Source organism: Mchenga conophoros, linkage group LG19 (assembly GCF_057382185.1).
Source record: "Mchenga conophoros isolate Kocher_MC1m ecotype Shallow Benthic linkage group LG19, M_conophoros_male_GT1.1, whole genome shotgun sequence".
Taxonomy (NCBI): Eukaryota; Metazoa; Chordata; class Actinopteri; order Cichliformes; family Cichlidae; genus Mchenga; species Mchenga conophoros.
Genome location: NC_140544.1, coordinates 13174723 through 13192804, shown reverse-complemented (window position 1 = coordinate 13192804; position 18082 = coordinate 13174723). Strand labels below are relative to the sequence as shown.

The following is an 18082-nucleotide window of genomic DNA, read 5'->3' as shown; positions in this document are numbered from 1 at the left end:
CGTTTGTGCTTTGTCAGAAGAGGAGGTGCTAGAAAACATGCATTCCAAAGTACAAAAAAAACAAAAACACTTTTCAGGTGTCTAAATTTAGTTGAACATTTTTTTAACATCCCTGCATTTAACTACATGCCCGTGTCCTGTTTTAGTCAAACGCAGTCGCTTGGAATGCGAGATAGCTACGTTAAAAACAAGAACAAATACATAAACACGCCATATACATGAATCTATAAAAACACTAAGGCACTTTGAAAATGTGATTTAACAATGTTCATGATTGTGTTGTTTTAAAGTAATCTGAAGAATAAACGATATTGTGCCGCCGCCGCACTGTCGCGCGCCATAGCCTGAGTCAGCGTCAAAATCAGCAGTCACGCATAATCATGTGTGACCCCCCCCCCCCACCCCGATTTATTAATAAAAACAACAGCTCAGAATCAAGTTTTTTTTTAAATGCTACATATTATGTTGCAAACACACACACAGAAGCAAACACACACTCCCAGATCCACAACCCATTATTTCATAGGCTTGTTTAGGGTCCTGAAACGAGACCGTCGCACCAATAAAAAAAGCCCCATTTGAGACCTTATGCTTTGTGCTGTGGGGCTTGAAAATGGTCTTGCAGACAGTGCAATAGCAAGCTTCACTTCATTTTGGGGACCTAAGACCCCGCCATATGTGACCTTGGTCTTTATAATTGTTTGAGAAATGTGTGCAGTGCCAACAGAGGCCAAGAAGAGGCTGTTTTTCTTCATCTCACTAATGCTAATGACAGCTGTGTCTGTGTACCCTGAAGTATAATAACCCATTAAAATAAAGCTGACTTGGCATTTCTATAGTGTAGGTAGCTTCCACCTTAATCTGTTATGAGACAGTTGTCGTCATCATTACATTTTTAGGAGACTTAGAATGCTATTGAATTATTGTCTGTGAGCCCTCCGATGCCAAAAGCTCAGCTTGTGTGGCCCTCTTTCTGTTGCAGTACAGTCCCACTGGCACTGTCTCACGCCTTCTTCCTCCTCCTCCTCTTCCTCCTCTTCTTCCTCCTGCTCTCCCTCCTCTTCTTCCACCCTATCTGTCATGCAGCTGTCCTCTGTCCTCCCGTGTGCATCACCTAGCAGGGTCCTAGTCCTACTTTTCTGGCTTGATTTGTTGCTAACGACATCAACCGAAGGCCCCGCTTGTCTTCTTTCATCATCGTCTTCCTCGTCCTCCTCCTCTTCCTCCCGCTCTTCTTCCTCCTCCTCATTTTCCTCCTCTTCCTCAACATCGTCATCCTCATCATCACGATCATCCACGGCCACTGCCAGCCCTAACTTACTATGGCTGGCCAGCTGAAAAAACGAGGAGGAGTGCGGTGCAGACGAGCAGGAGAGCGCTGCATCGTACATGGAGAATGGGAGGTGGAGGTAGTGTCCTGCGGCGGCCGCCGCGGCGTAGATGCAGCAGCATGTCTGGGCACAGTCAGGGCGAAGATCCCCCTGTCCCCCACGGACCATTCGGAAACGTTTGCGTAAGGGCGGCCCGGCTTGGGGCGCTAAGCAGATGCGGGCGGGCACTGCTCTGTGGAGTGCCTGGTGAGCGGGGTTAGTGCTGGGAGGCAGGATGCAAGGGCCAGAGGCAAACGCTGGGTTGGGCGGAAAGCACCAGTCAGTGCTCTGGAGCAGGATCTCTGCTCGCAGACGCCGAAGGAGGTTGTTAACAAGAACGGAGCGGCGGAGGAATGCCTCGGGGTCGTCGATGAATCGCATCTTCTCCAGGGAGAGGCGCAGCACGTGGGCACGCTCCTCCAGAACCGGTGCAACCTGAAGGACAGTTTTCCATTAGATCTACCTGTCAGTGACCTGCCTCAATTAGTAACAAAATACAGAGACGGAAATAGCTGGACTTAAAAATATTTGCATTAAACAGCACTGATACTGTAAAGTTTGTGTTTCGGAATAAACTAAACGCTTCACTTTTCAACAGTCTTTCCACTTATTCTGTCTCAGTGTGTTTGTACCAATACTTACAGTCTGGCAGTATGTCCTGAAGCTAAAGGGTGCCTCATCATCATCATCAACAAACTTCCTCTTGAAGTACGCGATCCTCGACATTGAAATATGATCAGGAACTCGTCTGCAGGATGACTCTGCGCAGAGAGGGAGAGAGAATATCACCATTAATCATTTGCACTGATGAACTATAAGTTTTCACCATTACTGCGTGACATTAGCTAACATTAATCACCGACTGAATATAGAATATTTAGACTCCTGCTACTTAAAGGAACAGTTCCCAGTCCAGCCTGTCGTGCTGTTTATCCAGCTGTATTATTTCATCTGAGATGCCCAGTTTCGTAGAAATCCACAGTAGAGATATCCACCTTCTGTTGAATATATTGGACGCAGCTGGCACGTGCTATCATGCCAAAAGTACATTTGAAAGAGTCAGCAGCGGTGTCTCTTTTTAGAACCTACGACATGGTTACTAAACAAATCCACAAACCTTGCAGTTGCCTTTAAAATACATAAAACTACTCACAACAAGGTTTGTGGAGCTGATTTGTTATATATTTATTTGAGTAATCAGGTCTCGTGATTTCTGCAAAGAGACACTGCCGCTGTATTTTGGGTCGCTTTAAGCACTGCAAGCTTGAGTGTCATCTGCCTCGTATGCGAGCGAAAAGAGACATCTCTGTATCTCCAACACTACGTGACTCACACCTGAATAATCTAGATTTATAAACAGCACCACAGGCCAGAGGCAAAAACAGATCAATTTGATTTGGGGGTAAACTGTCCCTGCAGGCGTTTATGCAGAAGCCAAAAATAGTAAATATAAATGAAATATTTTTATATTGAAATTAATGTGCACACTATGGGGATGTTTAAGACACTGAAATACATGTTAAGATTTCAGAAGTGCCAAAGAGAGACACAGAAACTTTGTGAGGCGACCCCGACTAAATTTTTTTATTCTTGGGGTGAAGTCAGGGGACAAAACCTCAGAGACCAGGGTCAGAGAAAGGTCGGAGTCAGAGTTAATACTTTAGCTGAAACATCTGTCTAATGCAAGACTAAAATACCAACATATCTTTTGAAGCTTTTGCAGGGTCTTTGTCTTATGAGTGGGCTCTAAATTAAAATGGAACTAAGAAGCACATGCCAGCCTGCTACCATGTTAATTAGCTGACCGCTCAACACAACAGCATCTGCTACAACCTCCCATAAGAAGCGCTGCATGCTTACATTCTGGTTCCTGGAGAGCAAGTCGCCTTGATGAAGCTTGGGCAGATGGCTCAGATTACAAGGTCGAGCGTGGCCACACAACTGTTTTAACTCTGCTTGTTTTACTCAACAACTTTAATTGTGCAAGTTTGAATAAACAACTTAACTATGCAAACATCAGTCTGTGTGTACCTGGAGTGAATTGTTCTTCGGAGCTGCATGGCGGGGCGGGGTTTGACAGGCAGGTCTTAGTGCAGCGCTCCGACTCCCATATGGGCTGGTAAGTGGAGAGCGGAGGGTCTCCCTCTGGGTCCAGGAAAGGATTCATGGACAAAACAAGGGTCATCTCTCTCTCCTAATCAGGTCTGGAATAAACAGAATAAAAGAACGACCAAGCTCAGCCTCCACTTATAAAGACATCACATCAACTTACGCAGTATTTGGAAACAGAATGATAAACTGAGTTTGGTTTATCCACTATTAGCGGTTAATAATGAACCGGTTTCCATAAATCTCACAAGCGCTCTGCATATGTTCCCCTAATGACGCAGTAAATGTTAACAAGCTGTTTATCTGATGCTGCCAAATACATTGATTTTGCGTGGAGGAGTAACCAGCTTCTGTTCGAGCTGCATGACACATCTGAACGGCAATAATGGCGAGCGCTAAAAATTGGCAGATGGTTGGCAGCTCCGTTATATGCGCAGTTCTGTAAAGCGAGGGACAGATGGAGAAATGACACCCACTCACACCATGAATTCCCTATTGATTAGTTGGTGGGAGACTTGGCGAGATGTTTGACACCAATTTGTTCGGTGAAATGGATCCCACACATCAAATCACACTGGGAAGACTGTGTCAACAACATGATAATCTAGGAAGCGAAGGAGATGACGTGCGCGGTGCCAGCAGGACCGGAGCACAGGGCATACGATTTGACAACATGTTTCCAACAGGCACTGCGCTTATTTGATTCTTATTAATGCTGAATTAAGTGTGAACAGAACAAAATATTTCACTCTGCACCACCTTACGTTTGAAACTGAAGTGACACCGCTAAGACACCAAGATATTACTTGGCAGCGAGCAGCAGTAACCTGCCAACTGAGCTTTTTCAATCTGAAAACAGAGCCCTACTGTGAAGATGCCGAGTGGCCCGACAGCCAAAATCTGTCTGTGATCCTGCGAATCAGCAGAGAGACGCCGAATCGCTCTTTTGATCACAGTGAATGGCTGTCATTTGGTTCACTGTTGATATTTTCCCCCCTTCATGCAGAATGCAGAGCCAGCTGTTTGAGTTATCAGCTGCCGGACCTCCTTGTCACCACCTTTCCTCCTCAAAGCTTCTCCTGCCCCTCCTCCACCTGCCCGCTCGAACAGATATCATCGCCCACAATCCATCCTGACAGACCAAACTGAGGCGACACCATCTCAGCTTCACCCCTGTTGGGTAGCTGATTAAAATGTCCGCTTCAATAAGCTCCCAGTTTTGCTTGGCTGAACAGTTTTATTTCTCTGTGCAGCTTTTCTAGCGTTTGCCTTTAACTGACTAATCAGGCACACCTAAAGCCAACGAAACATCAGCTCAGACAGAGCTGCTCTCACCAATCCAATCTACTCGTCCCCGGGGAGTAATGGATTACATACAACGGCGGTGCATACAGCAGACATGCTTTAAAACTCAACATTGCCAGTCTTGTGCTATTTTTTTTCTACACCACTGCAGTTGTTGCAGCAATCTGGCAATGTAGTTAATTTTATGCTCCATTTTATCCTCACTCATGAACAAGACCCCCTGTGAGCTACGACCTCATGATGGCAGGATTTACACGTCGCCGCGATTGCACGAGCTGCAGCATCGGAAGAAATAGCCAGCGGGGTCAATGAAAGTGAAGTGCATATTTAGGAAATTAAGCTGATACAGACAAGAGAACAACAAGTGGTTAAGCTTGCAATGGAAAAATGTAAATGCAAACATCAAGAGAGAACAAAACAAACCAAAAAACTGTGTTTGGCAATCCACTGAATTACTGTCACTGCATGAAACTCAGCCTCTTTGCAAAGCTGTGACCTAGAGAGGGTCATTTAAACGTCCACTGCCTCGCGATGGGTAAACGCGAAAACATCTAAAAGTCGGTTAGAGTACACACTCTTTGGAATCGACCAACATTGAGAAGACAGGAGTAACACCAAAGATCAATAGTCTCTCCTCATCATATCACATATTTTCAGACCTGCAGAATTAGACAATATCATTTATGTTTTCGTACTTTGGCTTTTCATAAATCACTTCTTCAACAAAGCTGCGTCACTTTTTGCAGCTTTGCTTTCAAACTAATAAAAAAAAGTCACACAGTGACACAACCAGTCTCTTTTGAGGTTAAAGTGCTGTTTTTGTCAGTTTTAAAATGTACTAAATAGAGCACACACTTAGACCAATATTGATTTCTTTTAGGCAGCTAAAATCCACTTTGCTGCTGACCAGTTCACATGGCTTTAGCTTCTATCCCGGGCTGTGCTCCTGTCTGCTGGATCCGCCTGTTATGAACGGTCACAGTTTTTCAAGATTTCAATAGTCATACGCAAAAGCAGAAGAGAACACTGGATATTGGTAAAGTGTATATAAAGTACATTAAAGTGTACAAATGGGAGAAACATGTAAAACTAAAGATGATTATAGTAGACAAAATATTTTGTGTGGAACAAATGAAAATGAAAAAGTGACATTTGTAAAGGTATGTAAGGAAAACACATCCACCCATCTTTTTAATTGCTTATCCACTTAAGGTTGGAGGGAGATGACACTGGGACACTGGGAAAGAGGCAGGATATATCCTAGACAGATAAGGTCAGGATGATACGGTTGGGCGAGACGTCCAACAACCAACATCAGTCCAGCAATCGCTGAACATTTGGGAACAAATTTGATTTGAAAAGAAAAAAAAGGGCTGGGAAGCTGAAGAAATGAGATGAAGGACTCCCTGCAGCCTCTAAATGAACAAAGAAATTTACTGCAAGAGGTTAACATAGCATGTTAGCTCAGAAAGGAGACAAACTTGGAGAGTGCTGTCCTACTTAATCATTTCAACTTCTTGTTTGAAGCCAACTTAATGCAACTTACTTAATATTCATTTTGTAAATTATGGTTCTGTTAGTTCAAGTATGGATGCAGTCTCCCTAAGATGCTTGAGGTTTTAAAAACAGGATTTTGGGTGACACCACAGTGGCTTTGTCCATCTTCATCACACACAAATAGGCTTAGAGGAGCAGCTGGTGAATTTTGACTATATATGGAGGAGAAAGTGATGATTTTAAACACTTGCCCTAAATTTGAGGTAACGGGCACACAGACTGTGGTACTGTGGTTGGGGAAATTCAGCAAGCAGATTTTAATGTCGGCACATGTGGAGGAATCAGACGGAGAACAGGCCAGAAAGAGCTTGAGGGTTTTCTTCTGACTCCCCGCTGGAGCCTGCAACTCAGCTATTCTGGTTTTGGTCATAATCCACCATGTTACATTGTGAATTATGCACATTTTCTAACATGCTGTCAAATTAGTCAAATCATACTTCTGTGAACTGCATTTCACTGCTGAGGGTTTCCACACCTGAGGACCACCAACTAAGGCCAATTATGTCACTGTTATTGAGCGCTAGTGCCATGCTTCATTAGCAGCTTTGGCCCCTCTCATCTCTCCACCCCAAGCTGCTTTTTTGCCCTCAGCTATTTTTTCCCTCCATCACCTCCCCTTACCGCTGCTATTGCAACGTTTGCTCGGGCACAAAGAAACAAGCATGCCATTACTCCCTCTGCCCTCCGTAGGGACCTCCATCTCGACATCCCCTCTCCCTCCTTCGCTCGTCTCTTTCATCCCCCCACCCTCTCCGCCTGAATCCCTCTCTCAGTCTCTTGCCGACATCCTTTCAACAGCGGTCACAGTTGACAGCTCTCTGAACCAAGGGGGTGAAGAAAAACAATGAGAATGCCGACAGAGCAGCTTCCCTACATGTGCAGCAATACTTCTTGTTCTTCAAAGAAAAGGAGGGGGAGGAGGAGGAGGCAGTGAGAACAAGTGTGTGTGTCTGTAAAAGAAGAAGGAGGAAGAAACGGAGGGTTGAGGAATAAAAGCAGGGAACGAGGGAACGAGGAGAGAATAATCTCTCCTCCCGTTCTTTTTCTGAATGTGTGCATTTCAGGGGCAAAAAAACAGAAGAAAAAAAACTGAGTGCGCACAAGTGTGTGCTAGCATTGTGTGAGTGCTTCACCTCTGTTCAGTCACAGCTCCTCTGGCTCCATCCCTCTTATCTTTCTTCTCTCGCAGCTTCCCTAACTCTGTCTGACTCTCCATCTCGCCTTCTTTTTCATTACACTCTTTGATGATGAGAAGTTAATTGCGGTGCCAGGGCACGAGACAAACCGTGGGAGGGATACAGAGAGTGATCGCGAATAGGAAGGAAGACTGAGGGGGGGAAGCGACAGAGGGAGCGCGGGATAGATGGTATGAGTCAGGGAACGAAAGATAAGTGCCTTAGGAGCCTTGTCATGAGTGGAGACAGATCGCCTGCAGGGATGATTTCTGCTGCTGTGATTGACTCCCTCCCTCCAGCGTTGAGACAGGCAGGCGAACACACACTCAGACACACACAGCTTGATGTGTCCTGAAACATTTTGAAAGGGAAGCCAAGAAAGGACCACAAATGCTGACCACGGTGCTCAGACACACATATTTCTATGGAGGTGTTCAGTTATCACAGTACTCCGCAAAGGTGTTGGACACGTCGCATGCTTACATAGTCATTTATCATGCAACACCATTAGGGTGTCAAATTTATTCTGCACCACGGCTGCAAACGTACAGCTAACATCGTGATCTTCAGCCACAAGGAGAAGAGCTTAAGAGCGAAACTACAAAACTTTATAATGTCAGGTTAAACTTCCCAAGTAAACCATCCTATGAAATGTAAGTTGCAGCTGGGATTTTTTTATTGTTCTTTGGGCCTAAATAAAGTGACAAAATCCAACAATAGAGAGGATTACAGATGAATCCATGACACACATTAACAGAACTTATCTGGTGTTTTTTCCTCAGCTTTCCTTCTGCCTTCATCCTGTATTAGATTTTAAAAATTTCTCACATTTGTTTTGGATATGGATTACATTTGATCCTTCTCATGAGAAATACGCAGAAATGCCTCTGTGACCGGCAGTGGGGCGAAGCAAACCCCACTGCTTTTACATGAAAGGGCACAAGCTCCACATTAGTTAGTGTGTATCTTAATTATGGTTTTAGTGTCGTAGAGTTCATTAATCCTGACATTCCTTGATAGCCCCCAAGGTAAAGCTAAGTAGGTCAAATTCATTTCATAGTGCAGCCCATCAATGGGAACATCACAGAGTCGGTCTGAGATCAGACAAAGAGACACGACAGCCTGAAACAACAGAACCGTGACAGGTTTATTGGAGAACTTGAACAGTTCTAGAAATAAAGCTTCTATATAATGCATTTAATATTACATAAAAACTGTATTTATCTAATTACTGATATGTCTCGCTTCTTGTGTTCATATGTACGCTATACATATTGTTCCTGCTGTTCCTAGAAACTGCTGCTGTAATACATTAATAATCTGCATCTCATTATCTATGTAAATGGCTCATGTTGGTTATTTTAGGTGTCCATTTATCGATACACGTTTTTAGGTACACCTTGCTAGCACGAGGTTGGACTCTTGGTACTGGCAATTCTTTTTCTTAATGGAAAAGATTGAGCAGGGTGCAGATTTTTCGGCTGAACACCTATGATGAGATCTGGTGTCATGTTTAAAAAAAACGTTCAGTTGCTCCTTTGGTACCAAGGAGCACAAAGTGTGCCAGGAACATATGACTCACAGCATCGTGTTTTTCAAATATTTGAAAAATCCATGACTCCAGTTTAATGAACCTGTGAGAATTGGAAGCTGAGCTTCCTGTTCTTAGCTGACAGGACTGGCTTCTGGTGTGCTCTTCTGCTGATGTGCTCTGCACTCAGAGATGCTCTTCTGTGTTGCATTATCTGAGTTGCTGTTGCCTTCCTATTAGCTGAAAGTGATCTGGCTATTTTCTTTAACCTCTGACATCTATGAGATGTTTTATCCCTGAACGTCGAACGTTCCCTGTAAACCCTAGAGATGGGAATAGCAGCCCATCTGCCACCAAGAGCTATGCCACGTTTAAAGTCTAATCACCTCTCATTCTAATGCTCGGTGTGATTTTCAGCAGGTCGTCTTCATGCCTAAGTACACTGAGTCGCTGCCATGTGATTAGATATTTGTGTTAATAAGCAACTGAGCAAGTATACCTAAAAAAGTGTCCGGTGACTGTATGTGACAAAAAAGTTGGTTTTTCTTGACGTGAATGTTGGCGTGACACCTCCTATTGTACTGTGACCCTCCTGACTGGAAACCACAGCTACAATCTTGTGAGTGGTGTCACACATACACCTCCAACTATGACGGTGTTAACAGCTGGATTTTACTGGACTTCGGTGTTCATCTTCTTCATTTTTCTGCAGCTACATGCCTTAGAAGTGAACACTGTACCACTGCCAGCAGCTTTTGTTTTCACATTTTGTTTGCAACTGCTGCACAGCATCCACACACACACACACACAGCAGGTTTTTATGCTGAACGTGATACTCTGTAGTCACAGGCATTTATGACATTAAGGTGGGTAAACCAGGACCCTCAGCTCACAGTATTTTAATATATGAGAGCGTGTTGTCTGCATCTTGTCAGCTGCTGTTTTTTAGGAATATTTAAGAGAAAAAAAAATGAGCACCAGCCAAACATGGGGGATTTTATTTGTCCACTGATTCTGAGAAGCTTTGAAGCATGTCTCTAATAAACTCTGTGCTCTCTCTCAAAGTATTTTTCTCTGCGGCCTCAAAAATGCTAATCAATCCAGCATGTGTTTAACAGTGTGTGTGTGTGTGTGTGTGTGTGTGTGTGTGTGTGTGTGTGTGTGTGTGTGTGTGTGTGTGTGTGCTAAGTGTTTACTCCCTGTTTCTTTGGCCAGGTTTTTACTTCAAGCCTTAGGGGAGCAGATAGCAGGGAAAAGATGTCTGTGGTTTTCGCATCAAAATAGATCCCGGACGGCCTGAGAGCTTCGCACACAAACATGCGATGTGTCACGACGTAACAACCACGCAGAATCAAGCAGATAAATTGTGCAAAAGGGAATTGCGCAGAGGACACAAGTGTGTCGGCAAGATTTTGTTCTGCCATATTCCATTGCAACAAATGCACAGCCAGAGCAACAAGAGCACAAATTCTGACAAGGAGCAACTATGTTTGCAGTCCTCAAATCTTAATAAAATAAATAAATAAATAACCTGCTGCAGATGTTATATAGCTCTAGATAAGTAGGTAATATTATAAGTGTGAACACTGGGGTCATGATTAGGTGCTTCTGGGTAAAAAAATGACCTTTGACACAGAGATATATGAGCAGTAATGTAAAATGTGGAAACATCAATGTAACTGCAGTTTCTTCTCTTTTAATGAGTAAATTAATTCCTTTTTAATTTTAATTATTGTCCAAAAGATGAAAAATCTGTAACACTAAATTGTCATTATTCAAGTTTAAAATACAAATTGGGATATATCAAAGTTTCTATAAGAAAGTCCAAAAATGAACGAGTTCTGTATTTCCTGAGGTGCTCGGTCACTGAAGGGCTCCTTTGATGGCACTGAATGCCAGTAAGGTGAGGTGAAATGCATTTAATACAATGCATTATAAAGCAGTGGGTATCAAACTCTCTGGCCCCAAAGCACAGAAAAAGGGCAAACCAAAATTTCAACACGCATCTGCCTAAAAAACCTGACGTCAGTTCTCGACTTTAATGTCAGATGAGGGCCCTTTTGAGCACGACACCGACATTTCTTTTTGCTTTTAAAAACACTTTGTCTACTTCAGAAGAGCTGACAGTCTGATAAACTCTCTCTCATATTTCATTTCCAGGTGCCTTTACAGCTGGTATGGCACCATGTTGGTTGGGACTAATATCATACATTTAAATTGTATTAATTGCTTTTTGTACCTCTGCAGTAATAATAGAACACCCAGGCTTGCTGTGGGACACCATCTGGAAGATATAAAGCCCTGAGAAGCACACTGATATTGACCTTATGCATATGCATGAAGCAAAAAAAGGCTTTTAAAAATTCACTGTCAACAGCGTCAGCTCCTGTCACTGTCAGCCTTTGTGTGTGTCAGTACTTGCTCCTGCACAGATACAGGCAGGTGCGTGCGTGTGCTGGCAGTTTGTGTGGTGGACCAAATCTAAGCGACACATCTCCACAGTGGGAAGATAAGTGGGTGTAGCCCTGAAAGAGCTGCCTGTGGTTGCGTTGACGGGAGTTTCAACAGCAGGCTTCCTCAGAGCTCTGTGATCTCACGGCAGGCACTTTGGATCTCGCAGGAAGAGGAAAAAGTTGAGTGTCGGCACTGCCTTCGCTGCTCCCTTGCTTTTCTTTATAGTGTGATGCCTGCTGCCTCTGCTCACACACAGACACTGAATGCTGATGTGATGTGACGGGGACAGCGGCACTGAAACCTGTCACATGTGGAGTACCTGTTGTGTCTAGAGATACCTGGCCAGATGCATCAATACAACACGTGGTCTTTTCTATCCTCAGTCTCGCTTTCACTACAGAGGCTTTCAAATACTGAAAGCTTCTAGAAATGTGCATCTGACTGCAAATGCAAATAAAGTACAATTAAATGTGGCACAAAAGCAGCCAGAAACCCTTTCGGCAACTCAAAACTTTAAACAGCATCATCTACAATATGGATACAGAAATGTGTACTAACGAGAGCTTACACAGTCAATAAATGTCATTCCAAAAGGATGCAGCTGCTTGCACTGATTCTGCGCTTCATTAACTGCATTTCCACCCACCTGTTTGTGTAACACAGAGTTAAAATAGCACCTTCAAAGTGCGAAGCTGAGAGTTGGTGAATCAGAAAATGTGACAAAGAGCAACGGAAACAAACTGTACATAAAGTGATACAGCGAGACAAAATCCTGGCTTTCTATCGCTTTGGGGTTGACTTGTTTTGCCGTTGTAATGTTAAAAATGTTAATTTAGTAGCGTGTCTGCCTCAAAATTCAACTCACTAAATAATTGACCACTAAAAGAACTTGGAGTTGCATTTGTGTCAGCGATCATTTTCCACTTATCCAACGCCAGGTCATTTTGGACGCAGGCTAGCAGGATATTGGAGGCATCCTTCTCCCCAGCAAAACTTTCCACTTCCTCCCAGGTGATTCTGAAGCGTTCCGAGGCCAGATAAATAATAAAGTCTCCAGTCGGCTGTTCATGGAAAACCTTCAAAGGGAGTCACCCATGAGGCACCCTGACCCAATGCCCACATCACCTCAGCTGGCTCCCGTTGGCATGAAGAAGCAGCTGGAAAACTGTATACAATGAATTTCTCATTATGCAGGACAAGAGAACATAGTGCTGTGAACACCTCACAGTGTATGGTCACTGTTAACCATTGAGGAACAAATAACAGTGTGGAAGTCTTAGCTAGCAGCTATAATGTGGTGACCGTCTGATTGTTTTAATTAGCTCCTTTGGCGTGCTTTTTTATCCAGTTTAAAGCCAACATGCTTCCAGCTTCATCCCAGACTGGTGACCTATCCAGGGTGTATCCTGTTTATCATCCCCCACTTATCCAATTCAGCAACCCTGAACTGGATAAGAGGAAGAAAATGGATGAATAAAACCAGTATAATCCCATCTGTGAGGAGTTCATAAAATCAGTCGGAAATATTGGACTAATTGTGGTTATTTGGAAATTCTGAAAAGTTTAAAGTAAAACTTATTAATCAATCAATTGAAACAGAATAAAATCCCTGCTTTAGTATAATAAAATACCCACAATGTGTTTTTTATTATTATTAGCATTTTGTATCTTTTTAACACTATCATTAGTATACACGATGCATTAAAAAACGAATGTTATTTAATAAAAATACGTAAAATATAAACAGGGATTTAGATGCTGACACACTTTGCATAAAAAATAAGTGCTGCAGGTTAATACCAGCTGGCAGAGAGTGGCAGGATGACTAATAAACTCTATGAGAGAGGATGAACTGAGGGTGATCAGCATACTTTAACTGAGAACTGTAAGCTAACACGCAGCCCACTTCTTCTCAATATGGAGAAGCTACGACCCATCAACGCGCCTGTTGAAGTGGGGGCGGATAGTGTGCGCGAGTGCTGGCATCAGAGGGTGAAGCAGCGAGAGGGAACAGATAGAGAGTAGATAATAGCTTTCATGACATCAAGATCTCCTTCAGAATAGCAACAACAAGGCGCTGTGAGCCATGAATCAAAACTGAGACACTCAAATGGAAAGCAATTAGCCCCCTGCTAGTGAAGTGGACCGCAGTCAAACAGAAGCAGTAGCCATGCTGACTAAATCAGAGAGAAACGCTGCAGAGGTGTGAACAAAAAGTCAATCAACAGGTTTTTTTCAGAGATTTAAAAAAGCCCCGAGACACATGTCAACAGGGCTCGTATCGCTGGCCTTGTCGACAGACGTGGGCAGATACTGGATGCTTTTTCCTGTTTTTTGGTGTTAAGTTCATTAGTAATGCAATGACGAATTTAAAATGGTCAGTTATGGTTACAAAAAGGACTCCTGTGTGCTAATAAATGCCAAAACCAAGCTGAACCCCCCCCCAAATAAACACTGATATATGACCAGAATTTCACCAGTGGTACACATCTGGCAATACAAAAAAAAAAAATCACAAATAAGTCCAGCTACTCTGAATGTCCCAATTAAAATTGAAATACAGCACGAGGCAAAATTCCCACCATCTGAGCTGGAGCTGTGCAGACTCTAAGGCAGTGGAGTTATGCTTTTATTTGGTCCAGATTTACGTTTTCTATCGAGCAGCTACAGAAAGCAAAAATGATTTCTGTCTGGTGTTTGTTTCAAGGTCAAAAACTGCAGCTCCCCAAGTAACTGCCTCCTCTGCTCTTACGCTAGTATTTTCTTTCTTTGCTTTTTTCTCCTTTTTGCGTTGCATCTTTGATTGTGCTTGTGCCAGCGTGCAGCCTGTCAGGAGCTATCAGAGGGGCCGTCTTGGCCGCGGTGGCGTGACTAAGCTGGGTTCAGGGCCCTCGAGGTTTTCACCGGGCGCTCTTCTTGCTGAGCGGTGACACATGTGTTGTGACAGGGAAGCTGCATTATGGACTATCTGGGGACGGCTTGTTGTGGCTGTGAGGGTTCACGGGCCGGGGTTGTGTGTGAGTACGTCACTGCCGATGCTCCCAGAGGTGGACATGCCGCACATTAAAGACAAGCAAGGGCATCGTGTGTGTTTGTGTACAAAAAAGAAAAGAAGAAAAAGCCACCACATTGTCAGATGACAGTATAACAAATCCACTTTGCTTCTTCCTTCTGAACCTGTGCATGAAACCAAAGGTGATTTTTTTTTTAAGCTAATAAAAAAATGGGAGTGAAATCCTCCAAGACTGCACATGTGTTAGCAGTTATGATAAGTGATTAACTACTTTTCCTTTCTGGAATGTGAGGCATTTTGAAGCAGTGTTTGTACATGTTGCATTAATTCTGTCAGGTCTAAATTCACCCCAGACACCCACACTAAAGCACTGAAAGAAACCTTTGAGAAAATTCCTCTTGAGCCGCAGGATCTCGGGCTGTAAATACTGCCCGTGAGCTCCTTGCTATAAGCGAGAGCCGTGTCGCACCTTCCTCTATTTTTACACTTAATTGTGCAGAAACAAACTTGCGTTATCCTTTCCTCTGAAGTTGCTCTCCGTCCTTATGTGTCATTCTGGAGCACAAAGGAGCATTCATGATGGGAAAGCTGTGCCTGAGGGGGGGGAGGAAAAAAAAAAGTCTGGGGCTACACCCTGCGGTCCTGACACACACACAAAAACACTCACTAAAGCAGCTCAACTTGTCTTGGCTGAGACCTTTTACACAAAACAGAGCAGGGAAAGAGAGGGACAAAGGGGATGATGTGAAGCCAGCCAGCTATCATCACCACTGACGTCCCTTCAGCATTATTTTTCCAGACTTTCCTTTGCAGTGGAGTCTCTATAATCCACTACATCTATCCTTTTTCTGCTTTTCTGCCTAATTACATACCAGTGCAGGTTTGTGTATGAGCCGCACACTTGTTAATTTTATGCTTGGCACCAGTGCGCTGAATCTCCTTAAGCGTACACTACATGTCTGCTAAGAGCCATGTTTTGCAATGCTGCTCCAGATGTGAGTCTCTGCGCCCCACTGAGGGAGATGAATAGCTGGGGGGGCTGCAGGCTACCTACAGGTTCACATCCTTAATGAGCAGAAGAGTCTGCTGAGAGCGAGATATGATTGATAGCTCAGCAACAGAACTGAAAGGGGGAAATCACAGTGAGGCTTTTGATAAAGACGGTGGGGTGGAGGGGCTCTGGCAGGCAGCAAAGAGAAGGGATCTGGCATCGGACTTGCCCGAGCTGGATGCCAAGAAGCCGTCCACCGTGCTGCAGAAGCCCCGACGCTTCCTCTTGTTACAGCGCCTCTCGTCTGTACTGTCTGACCTGGATGTTTCTCCCTGTTGCGTGCTTCACTATATTCCACATAGCACTTTTCACCCGCCTCCAAGGGAAACAAATAGCAAAGGTGGAATTCCTGGCAAGTGACTCCGGATGTTGTTGGCAGCGAGAGGAGGTGAAGCGCATCCAACACTATTACCAGCCGGCTGCACTCGAAGCCTTTATTTCACCAAAACAGCAGATACAGAAAGGCGGAGGGAGATGATGTTTATTTATTGCCTTCACTCCATTACGCATGCCAGGCTGGAATTTTTTAATCCCATCTGGGGCTAACAGGGTGTTAATAGTCCACCCTGGGAGCAGTGGATGCTTGTGACTCTAAGCCCGAGAAAGCACAGAAATGACATCAAGGAGACAACAGAAGATCAGGATTGAGCTAAATCGCCTAAAAGCCTGTCCTTTCAGAAGGCAGCAGTAATACAGGCAACCGCCACTTCAGGATTTGCAGCCAAGAGCAGTCGCCACAAAAATAATGAAGTGAGGCTGGATGGGTGCCAGGAGGGTGGCTGGTTATGTCAGCCTGCGTAATGTGTAGGACCTCGGTGTCTGTCACGTCAAACCAGTGAGCTATTGAGCGCCCCGATTCTCATTAGTCCCGCAGGTAGCAAGATCTAAATCAGGTTTATCCAACAGTTTACTCAGGTCGGTAAAATCAGGAGGACGCACAAAAACAGTTTCAATAAACATTTTCCATTCACAACTTAACATGTAGCACATTAAAACAAAATCATAAGCTACTGTTTAACAAGCAGACTGAAAACAAGGACCGCGCAGTGATTCAAAAACGAACCGAGACCATTTACTACTTCATTTTAATAGCCTACTTTTACTTTCCAGCGCCGGGATCCTGAGCACGTTCACACATTAGAGCGAGCAGATGTGATCTTACCTGACTTGAATTGTTTGGACCTCGTCCTCGGCTCCACACTTGCTTTGTGGTAACGGCAGGAATCCAAGGTGCGTTAATGAAAAACGAAAAAACAACAACAACCAACTACTAAATAAATACTACCGCGTCCTCCGGCGGCTCTGCCTCGGTCTAATTTTAGACTCCTGGCAGACACGCGAGGCGCACAGGCGGGTTTAAATACTACTTGTGTAATTACCAGTTAATTAGCGACTTGTCTACATACTAATCAGTGAGCGCGCGCCGTTTTTCTTACTGCACCCGCGCGTTTTTCTAGACTGCAAAGGTTGACAGATGCTGCAGCTGTTTTATTTGATGTTTTCTTGTCTTCTCTTCGGCGGAGGGATAAAGGCGAGCCCCAGCGCTGTCTGTGGTAGTCCATTCACGGTGCTTCTCCGCGCAGAGGGTCCCGACCTGCTCCCGTCGGTTGACAGTTAATATGAACGTGCGGCGGAGAGAAAACAACAGCAGCAGCGCCGCAGCTCCATCCCGACCAGTACTGCTGAGGAGTTCACGGCCTGCTCGGAACTTCCCCCACTCTCCCGTTCTGAGTGACTTATCGCGCCCGCGTTATTGTATGTCGATTAATTTTATATTATTTTTGCAAAAAGCACCCGCAGAAGAGCGTTTTTATTAACACGTGATAGGTTGTTATGTGGGGGATCCCTGGTACAAATTAAAAGTCAGCCAATTCCAATGTCATGTCCACGTGGTCGAGACGACCTGCCGAAGTTCAAAGCCACCATCAGAATGAGGAAGAAAGGTAATTTAAGTGAGTTTGAACGTGGCGTGGTTGTTTGTGCCTGTTAATCAGTAGTTGAGAATAATTTGAATCCAAGTTGCAGATGGGTATTGCTTAATCTACTTAATATTTTCTTTATTAACCACTTTACATAATCCCCTGGTCTCTAAAAAGCGTGTACTTCGGCTTTTGACTGGAGCCATCAAATGTTGGTATTCTGCAGACACTCTGTAGGACTGTTGTTGCTCGCTGGAGAAATGAAATCACCTCAGTGTTTGGATTATAGTTAATGAAGCCAAGTGCTGCAGCAGTGTGCGTGCCTTTTTGTAAGTTTGGATGCTTTCGTTTATATCTGCCTGAAGAACTACTTTCTCTTCTACTTACTAAAATCTCCTTCAGCTTCAGTTAAGTTTAACTAATGTCAGTAAATTAATGCCTCTTTTGTTTGTTTTGCAGGACTACTTATTGCTCAGCCATCCTGGCAGTTGCTTATTGTTTTTATTGGCTACACCATTGACTTCATTTACTTTCTCAAACGTCCACGTGCACTCTGGCTGTAATAATATAATTTCCGACAGCACCTGAAGGATTCTA

At 44.0% G+C, this 18082-nt stretch overlaps 1 protein-coding gene across 1 annotated transcript; it reads right to left on the bottom strand.

Annotated features, from left to right (window-relative positions):
• Positions 1 to 400: 400 nt before the first annotated feature.
• On the bottom strand, positions 401 to 17265 carry sertad4 (SERTA domain containing 4). The gene is made up of 4 exons (XM_085257307.1): positions 16729 to 17265; positions 3402 to 3574; positions 2013 to 2131; positions 401 to 1805 (listed from the first exon to the last, which is right to left on the bottom strand). The coding sequence occupies exons 2-4, from the start codon at positions 3553 to 3555 to the stop codon at positions 921 to 923; spliced, it is 1158 nt and encodes a 385-aa protein (XP_085113433.1). The 5' UTR covers positions 3556 to 3574; positions 16729 to 17265; the 3' UTR covers positions 401 to 920.
• Positions 17266 to 18082: the final 817 nt, after the last annotated feature.

What these genes read in the sequence shown, in the direction of transcription:
- sertad4 (XM_085257307.1), bottom strand. Translation starts at nt 3,555, where the DNA reads ATGACCCTTGTTTTGTCCATGAATCCTTTCCTGGACCCAGAGGGAGAC. An exon ending in CGAAGAACAATTCACTCCAG is followed by an intron (nt 2,132 to 3,401) that starts GTACACACAGAC and finishes CTCTCTGCGCAG; the next exon opens with AGTCATCCTGCAGACGAGTT. An exon ending in TCAGGACATACTGCCAGACT is followed by an intron (nt 1,806 to 2,012) that starts GTAAGTATTGGT and finishes ACTGTCCTTCAG; the next exon opens with GTTGCACCGGTTCTGGAGGA.